Source organism: Saccopteryx bilineata, chromosome 4, assembly GCF_036850765.1.
Source record: "Saccopteryx bilineata isolate mSacBil1 chromosome 4, mSacBil1_pri_phased_curated, whole genome shotgun sequence".
Taxonomy (NCBI): domain Eukaryota; kingdom Metazoa; phylum Chordata; class Mammalia; order Chiroptera; family Emballonuridae; genus Saccopteryx; species Saccopteryx bilineata.
The window spans coordinates 173,713,283-173,722,546 of record NC_089493.1 but is presented as its reverse complement, the minus strand read 5'-3'; the positions used below and the strand labels follow the sequence as shown (position 1 = coordinate 173,722,546).

Genomic DNA, 9,264 nt, shown 5'->3' with positions numbered 1-9,264 from the left:
GAGTTTGGGACTTTGTATCACTGGGGCTCTTGCTTCACTGTCTCGTCTACAGAATGGGGAGAATGCTTGAGCTGGTAGGATCATTGGGAACATTCATTCCAAAGTGTGTCACCCAAGGGCCAGCGTGAGGATTTTTACCAAATGTGTCCAGCCGGTACTGGTATTCACATAATATTCTTATCGAAGTCAATTCAAGTTTTCACTTCTGTACATTTATTTTAGGAAGAAACATTATAGCGATGCCTAAAATAGAAAATCACTATTGCTCGCCCTAAATAGGAAGCAGCCACACAGACGAGAACAAAACAAGGTCCCCTTTAAGGAGAGGCCAATGCTCAGAGCTCACCCTGGGCTTTCGAGTTGCCCAACGAGTGAGTGTTGGAGAACTGTCGGGGACTCCCCACCTCTGTCAAAGGGCTCTTTAAAGCCAGGAAGGGTTGGAAGAGAACTTACCAGAGATGAACTTTCAAACATGATGAGTTAACGTGATTTGATTGCAAGCTGCACTCCACACTTTTGGAAACAAGAGAGAGAAGGGAAGCTGGATGTATATTTTTAACTACTGTTCCATTTGATTTAGATTATGTTTCTCCTTTTCCTTTCTCTCCCTGCTCCCCAAGAGCATATTTTAGTTAACAATAATAACAATGTAGCAGTAAGAAGTAAAGCTAACATTGAATGAGCTCCTTTCTCTAGGCACTGTGGTAAGTGCTTCCCATGGATCAGCTCATTTAATCCCCGTCAAATCCTTGCGAGATAAATACCCAAGTCTCCCCTGCTTTACCCAACCACCAGCAAACCTCAGCTGACACATCTCTGCTGCCCAAGGAAACAGATGAGAAGTGTGGATTTGAACGCGAATGCAGGCAGCCTGACACTGGAGCCCCCAGCCCGAATCGTGTGCCACACTGTGCGTTGTCGGGATTAATTTATTCCCCATTCACACGTTGGACCTAATGCTGGAAGAGCGCAGCGAATGAGCCACATGGCGGCCTCCCTCATCTCCCACTGCCTAAGCATCTCCCGCATCAGCCTGGGACCCGGAGAGCAGCTGGGGAACCTACTCATCCAGGTGGGAAACTTGGCCTCTCACTGGCTCTGTTCCTTTCTTCTGCACCCTTCTGCGCTCTGAGCCTCATTTCCTCTTTGAACAATGGAGGGATACAGGTTGATGATTGACCAGGAGGAAAGGGCCCTTGCACCGATCTTTCGCAGCCTTTTTGGTATTCAGGGGCCTGAAGTCCCAGCACCGAACCCCGAGAATCAGACAGACGTGGAGCCAAGGGAGAGCATGAGCCTGGTGTATTCCAGACCGTCACTGGGGCTGCCGATCCCTACGGGGAGGCACAACGACATCCCACTTGTTTAGCTGGAATGTGCACACGCGGTGGATGTGTTCATACTGGTCCCATCAGTTCACTACTGCAGGACCCCAGTGGTACCTCTGTGCTCTCTCACAGCTGCTCGGCTGGGAGGAAGGTGGTTACTGACTTCATTTTATAGACAAGGAAACAGACTTTGTCAGCAGAGGTGATTGGCCCAAGGACACAGAACGTTTAAGGGACAGGTGTCAAGACTGTAACATTTCAGGTCACTCCATTCTAGCTGTTTTCTTACTCCCTTACTTTAAATTTATTTGATTTCTAAATATACAGATTCTCTATAGGGGGGGCATATAAATGATGGGTTATATAAATAGTGTATTTCTGCAACCCAGTCTCGTGATAAAAAGTTCTAATACTGTAGATACAGCAGACACCCCTTTGACTAACACCCAACCCCACTCCAAGAAGTAATTGCTTGTATTGCCCGGCTTACAGCATTCAAGAACGTGTTCCGTGTGTTTACACCCATGTAAATGTACGTGGAAAAATGTACGGTTTTGTTTCGTTCTTCCGTAGCAGTAAGATGTGGCTGAATGTAATAATCTGCAAATTGCCCTTCTCAACAGGACGCCTCCAGCATCAGTCCGCATCAGCACGCAGTTCTCCTTTCTTCGCTGTAGTTGCCTTGTGTGCGTTTCAGACGATAGACGCTGTATATATATAATCAGCAGTATGGTCTTTTATGCTCTAGCTGCATGCCATTCCTGAGTCGGGCGTTGGAGGCGTCAGAAGATCAGCAGCTGCCTTTACTCGGGACTCTGCTGACCACGTGACAGCCCGCAAGGTTTCACGTGGAAGCGGCTGCAGCATCTCTGACGTGGCAGACGCCCTGTGGGAAGGCGGTCCTTCCATGCCCCCGTGCGGCCGCAGCCCTCCCTTAGAGGGACTGAGACACGTTGCTCAAGTTGGGCGGGCTTTGGAGTCAGCCTGCTGGTTTCCTGCTTCCATGACTTCCTAGGTTTGTGTTTTTGAGCAAGATTGTTAACCTGCTCAACACTCATTTTCCCGACAGTGAAGCAGGGGACACAGGACCCAACATATTTTGAAGTGTTCCTGTGAGAATGTATAGAAAGCAGTAAAGGCTTTCATACATAGTATTATTTCCTCCATCTCATGGTCTCCCCAGTTCTCACTGCTTCCTCTATCCTGGCTATATGAGTAGTGGAACTGTAGGTTATGAAAAGATTAGAAAAATAGAAATCCTTTCCGAATGAAGGGGGTTTCAGTGGGAGCAATACTACCTCCGCTTCATACTTTCCAGCGTCCTGACGGCCCTTGTTGGACCTTCATAGTTGCCCTGTGCAGTGGGCATGTCATCCGGTGTTACAACTTTACAGATGAAGAAACTGAGACTCTCGAGTCAGGCTTGTGACCATCTCCAGGTCACCCAGCAGTCATTTGAGGGGGGTCAGAATCCAAATCCAGGCTTTTTGAGTCCAGATGCAAAGTCCCTGGAAGAACTGTGGTATCAACTCTTATTAAGAGAGATTATTAGGACTCACGCGCCCAGCTGCACTACGTGAGAAACCTGGTTCTCTCTCTAACATTGACATTAATTCACGAGTCCATCCATGAAACATTCCTTAAGGCCTTTGAAAAATGTGCCAGCTCCACGTCATTGAATAGATGAATAGAGCAACTCAGTTCTCTGTGGTGTAAGCAAATCTTCCAGTCTGTAAATGGTTTTTACTTTTTTAAGCAGTTGGAAGCAAATCAAAAGGTATTTTGTGACATGTGAAAATTATGTGCAGTTCAAATTTGTGTCCATAAATAAAGTTTTGCTGTAACACAACCATGGTCATTTGTTAATAGATCGTCTATGCCTGCTTTCACACCACAGCCGCAGAGTTGAGTTCTTGTCACAGCTGAGCTGAAAGTATTTACTATCTGTCTCTGTACAGAAGTGTGCTGACCCCTGCTATAGGGCAATCACTATCCAGCCATAGACATTTACTAAACGCCTTCTGTTGCAGGTACCACCTTCCAAATTGGTTTTCAGTTGGTCCAGCCTGGGCGGCTGTAGAATGGTTTCATCGCCCCCTGCTGTGTTTGTTCTGACAGTGCATTGAGCCGGTGGATGGATCAACAAATTAGGAAGTAGCGACCTCGAGTGGTTCATCTAAGCATAGGTTAGGTCAGCAATTTTCAACCAAAAGCACATGGAGGTGCCCCCCAAGTTTTAAAACATGCAATTCCAGACTATTTAGTCAGGGGTACTGACCTCTTTTTCCTTAGATTTTTAAATTTAAAAAAAATGACAACAACCAACACAGCAATAGATGTCTGGTGTGAATGAATCAAAATCATACCTATTTTTTTTTTTTTTTTTTTTGGTCAGATCAGCAAAACGTAGAATTTTTGGTGTGCTGCAGAATTTTAGTAGTTTATGTGTGTCATGAGATAAACAAGACTGCAAATCGCTGCGTGAGATTGTTTGGTTACATTTACAGTGAAAAATAAGTTTTGGTTTGAATCTTAAACTGTGGGTTGGGGGTTATATTATTTTAAAGTATCTAGAATGTTCTATATTTTTTCTATCTTTTACTGATCATAGTTCTAACCTGGAGAATGGCTCACACTTTAGTTAAAAGGAAAGTTAGCTGAGTTAAAATCAAGGTAATAAAGAGATGGCAGAATGCAGTAGCTAACATCCTTCCTAATGTAACAGGAAGAATTTTAAAAGCCTCAGAAAAGAGAAACTTTGCAGAAAGACACTATCATTCACACTATTTCAGTGTTAGGAAAACTTGCTGGTGCCCTTGCATTTCTACTGACGTTAATGAGATAGCAGCAGCCTTGGGGATCAGTGCTGGGATTCTCATCCTAGCTGGCCTTAATCAGTTCCTTCTGGGCTTTAGTTAATCTCCTACAAATGAGGGGGTTGGACTAGATAAGCTCTCAGGCCCTTATAGCTCATAGGGACCATAATTACAGATTCCGGTCATGCGCCACCACAAATGAGCCCTTCGGGAATTGTCATTGTGGGAACATTAGACTTAACCCAGGTGGTTTAGCTACTACTGTAGGTTTGTTCACATGGCATCACCACAAACACGTTGTTCTGTGCCAGTTTCAGCCTGTCAGTAACCAGTGTTGTGGCTGGGCTGGCCCTTGGGGTTCCTCTTATTGCAAGGTGGCCTTGGCAATAACCGTCAGGTCAACCTGAAGGTCACACAGGATCCCTGGGGCCACACAGCAAGTTGGGAGGGCAGAGAGGAAGAGCTCTGGCCTAGAGTTCTGCTTTAATTGGGGATGAGGGAGGGAGCCCAGGGTGTCCAGGGCTCATTCTTTATTGGGGAATTTAAACCATAAAAGCAGGAATATAAAGCATAGGAAGAGGAAACACAAGTGGCCCAAATAGTCAGTTACCAAACTCAACCAAGAGCTCTGAAGCAAGGGGGCTTCAGCGGGACACGTTGCCCAGCTGGCTCCTCAGCTGGTCCCGTGGCAGGCAGCCTTCGACCATCTCGGAGACGGACGCCTCTCTGTCAGGGATGTCATACCCTGCCTGACAAAACAGGAAAGAAAACCCCTTGAGAGCTTACACGACACCAAGATGTATGGTTAAGATTTTACCAGATGGCATGACATCACTAGGAGACAGGAATGTTGTAGCTTAACTGGGACCACCATTGTGTATGTGGTTCACTGTGGACCGAAATGTCGTCATGCAGCACGTGACTGCATTTGAAGAGTTTTTAAGACTTTCCCCAGACCTCCAATTTAAGCAGTTTGCTGAGGTCCCTCAGTAGCGAGTGGCAAACCCATCCCTTACGAGCAGGTGGTGCTGCAAAGGGTTTTGTTGTTTTGCTTTTGACTCAACACTCTGAAACAACAAAGATTTCTGCCATGTCCGGATAGTGTCTGAGAGCCATCTCCTGATGACAGATGTCCCTGGAAGTTCTGTTCTGTCGTGGAGAGTCTGGGAGTTGGGGATCCTGCAGCCGTGGAACTCAGAAAAAATTGGCAGTGAATTCACTGGAGTGTTCCTTAGACACAGCTTCACACGTTCCTTTCCTGTGCACTGTTTGCTACTCCGACAAGAGGGATTCAGGTACAAGGCAAGAAAAACTTTAATAAACTTTTATTTTTATATTCAAGATAAAGCATATACACAATTGAATGTGGAAATAAATAGCTAGAAATGCTTTGGAAACTTTTCTATTTCTCCTTCAAAGCTCAGGTTTGTTTTGTTTTTGTTTTTTGATTGTTGTTGTTTTTAACTCATGTCTCTTATTTGATTTTAAGAAATATGGAACTATACCAAGAGAAAAAAGAAACACAATTTTGTACGGAAACATATAGCCACCTCTGGCTATAAGGTCCAGTTTGTGTTTTAATAGTAACAAAAAAAAGCACACAAGACACAAAGACTCTCCAACAGATTTACTCAAACTGCTCCGCTCGAGAAGAAAAAGGCACAGGTTTACGGGGATGACAGTGATTATTACGAATATAGTAAATGGGGCTCAGCCAGAAAGTGACACTTCATGAACTAACTCAGGAAAAATGAACTCTTTCCAATGATCTGCCTTCATTTTAAAATGAATTTTTAAATTAAATTGTATAAACATATGATATAAAGTTGGTACTTAGGAAGTGTCTTTGTATAGTTCCTTTATGTACAAATCTTTGTATAGGACTTCAGCGTTCCTCACACATTTCCTGTATCTAACGCTGAGCTGGGGCGACCCCCGCAGCCTGGTGAGCTCTCTCAGCAGCTGGACGGCCCCAGCGGCTTCCTGCCAGCACAGCTGGAAGTAGGAGGGACCAGTCAAATGTAGTCATCTTCAACCGGCTCTCCGTTGACATCACAGTAGTGGATAAAAATCGCCACTACTCGTTGAAACACACCCTTCTTCATCTGACGCATCTCTGAAATTTCTTCTCCTATTGTCTCCATACAGATGTCTGCAGACAGCTGCCCTTTCCTACGAGGAGCGTAGATGGTGCCTTGGAAATCAGAAGAAGAAAAACACGCGTGATTATCAGACTCGCTGAGAAAGTCACTCAATTAAGCTGGTCCCGGAGATAGGCCTATGTACAGTCATGGAATGCATGGAATGCCACTGACACGCGCAAGGCTCAGGGAACGGGTCCCCTGAGTCTGGTTACACAGCATGTTTGATACGCAGGACATACGTGGCGAAAGGCCCGAAGTGGATGTGCACCACGGAGACTAAGTCGTGGACGTATAAGTAGCTTAGAAAACCCATTTACTCATTCCATATGTTTGAAACATCCTTCAAGTAGATATTCAAGTGAGCTAACACCTTGAACAACGACATTCAAAACTTCCTCCAACTTTCTCCCCAAATATCTACATCCAGACTGTAAGTTCCTGCATGCTATCATAAGTAGCAAAGGAACAGTGTAACTGCGATGAATCTGAAACAGTATCACTGACGGACAATAAGGACTAGCAAAAGTATAAACATGTATAACAAAAAAATCTAGGTAGGAAAATCTGTCTGAAGGAATCCTTCCCACCAACCTTCAGAGATCCTGGTAAGTCAACTGATCACCTACTGTGCAAATGCAGAGGTATTTTTCGTTGGGGGAGAACCAAACTATAACAAAAAGCAAATATAAACATTTATGGAAGATGTTCTGTGGGAAGTGATTTAAAAAATTCATTGCTCCAAACTCTCAAACAGGACAGAATGCGCATCTAACACAATAGATGCACTTGAACTAGGGGCCACCAAGCAAGTCAGGTCATAATTACTTTCTTCATCATCTTCGAAGTCATATCTGGCGAAGCTGTTGGGTTCAGCTGCCCGCAGAGACCTCAACCAAGGGAAGTCGGAAATCATGGAATACGGGGCGCCATCCACGACACCTGGAAGGAGACAGGGAGCAGTGCTGCTGGCGAGGTCATGGTGGGGCCAGACCCGCGGACGCCACCAGCAGAATGTGAGATGGGCTGCCGCCCTCCTGGCCGAGAGGGCCGGGACCAGGAGATGTCAACTCCAGCACCCAGTCAGGGCCTTGGTCACCCTTTGCTTGCATCAAACCTAGTGTTTTTTTTCTCTATATATATAGGTTGAGACAGGTGCCCTCAACTCTCCCAGTTTCCTTTCACTCTGTGTTTTCTACACTGCTTCCAAGCATTGAGGGGTGGCCAAGATGCGCAGGAGCGGCGCCTACCACCCACGCACTCTACTCCCGACGAACTGGGCGTAGCTCCCGGTCCTGTCTTCCCTAAGACCCATCTCTCCCTCTCATTAGTTAAGGGCTCCTCGGCTTTCCCACCAGGGGCGAACACTCACCTTCTAAAGTGTAGATATCTCTGCCCCAGGGGTACTTGGGGTACTTCTTTAAGTCATCTTCAGTTCGTGAGGCTTCCGGGAAGAATTCATACTTAATGAGCTCTCTGGAGGCCACAAGAAAAATCCATAATTACAAAACTGAAAACGACGGTGAGGTGTGGGGTAGACAGAACTGCCACAACCGAGCCAGACCTGCATCCTAACGGATACTTCCCCTCACACACGACATACCCAACGTGAGGAGGCCACTCAGCCTAGAGAACACACACCCTGTCAGGTCAAAAGGACTTTCTTCCCTACCTTCCAAATCCCATTAGGTAGAGAAAGAAGCTGTTCGCTCAAATATCTCGTGTCTATAACATGCTTAACATAATGTTTATATAACAAATGCCTAAAAAGTCCAATTTTTTGATGATGCAAAACATTAGTTTTAAGATTTTTAATTTATCTCTTTCCATGCCCAAAGGCTAAAGAGATGAAGTCAAATGTACATGTCCAGTCTGTTCTTGGAAATTTTCTTTACATTTGAAAGTAAAGAGCTACAAATAGGCATGTACGCTTCTTAGTTTTAAGTCCTCGTTCCTCCGGCTTCTCCCATGTTATATTTCAAATGTTTCAGCGCCCAGAAAGCCCAGGTGCAGTCATTTCAAAGAGAATAACTAGGCTTGGTTTCTGTGAGCCCTGGCGACAGGACGGGACTGAGAGGCCCCCAGGGCCACTGGCTACTCACTGGTTGATGTTCGCTATGGTGTCCATCCAGCTGCGGATGCGCACCTTGTTCCGGACGTTGGGAGGGTTACTGAACTCGTGGATAATGCAGATGTGATAGGGGTAGGGGCCGCTGAACAGCTTCTGCTCCAACGTTAGCGTGTCCACCTACAGAAGACAAGAGAGATTTGGACCAAGGAACAAAATACCTTAGACATTATCTCCTGGAGCTTGGACAGTCCTTCCTGGGGACCAATGTTTTAACATCTCTGGCTGATTTGAAAATCAAATGTCACATTCAGCCCTGAACACAGCCTGCCGTGCTGGGAGTGAGGCTTAGCAGATCCTTGTCTGGCAAGCTCAGCCATTTCCATTTCACTGTTATGTAAATACCCATTAAACAGAGAATCCAAAATAGGGAAGTGGCCCCAGGAAGCCCCTCCTGAGCAGGTCCCTCACAGGTGTGAGCTCAGACTGTAGAGGACTGTGAATGTGCAGCAGGTAGCCCAGTAGCCCAGCTCCCTGCAGCACCCCCCCCCAAGCCACTGTTCACATTACTCTCCGCTAGGAATACCTTCATCCTCGTCTCCACTTAGGACACCCCACTCCGCCACCCTAGTGGTGTTCACGTCACCCTTCTTCTTGGAAACACCCGGCTTGAGGGGAGGATGATGTACTGCGCGTTTTTCAGCCCCAGCACATTCTCGACACTCAACAATTTGTTCAAATGCCTCTTTTGGAGACAGGCTCGAACCCTAACTGCAAGGACTGTTCGATACTTCCTTTACTTTTTTAGGCATCAAGCACAGCATCTGGGATATGTTGTTCACTGTTATTTTTGTTTGTTGTTATACTAGAAATGACTAACAGACATTAATGTGTAAGTTGCAGGCAGTCAG

General features: G+C 45.8%; 1 protein-coding gene across 5 annotated transcripts in view; it reads right to left on the bottom strand.

The window, feature by feature from the left end:
* Positions 1 to 5,756: 5,756 nt before the first annotated feature.
* The window catches only part of FBXO38 (F-box protein 38), a 49,476-nt gene continuing 45,968 nt past the window's right edge, over positions 5,757 to 9,264 (bottom strand). For all 5 annotated transcript variants that reach the window (XM_066272931.1, XM_066272933.1, XM_066272934.1 and 2 more), the window contains 4 exons: positions 8,388 to 8,533; positions 7,658 to 7,761; positions 7,114 to 7,227; positions 5,757 to 6,338 (listed from right to left, as the gene is read on the bottom strand). In XM_066272931.1, coding sequence (XP_066129028.1) covers positions 6,160 to 6,338; positions 7,114 to 7,227; positions 7,658 to 7,761; positions 8,388 to 8,533 — 543 coding nt within the window. In that variant the 3' untranslated portion in view covers positions 5,757 to 6,159. The remainder of the gene's footprint in view (positions 6,339 to 7,113; positions 7,228 to 7,657; positions 7,762 to 8,387; positions 8,534 to 9,264) is intronic.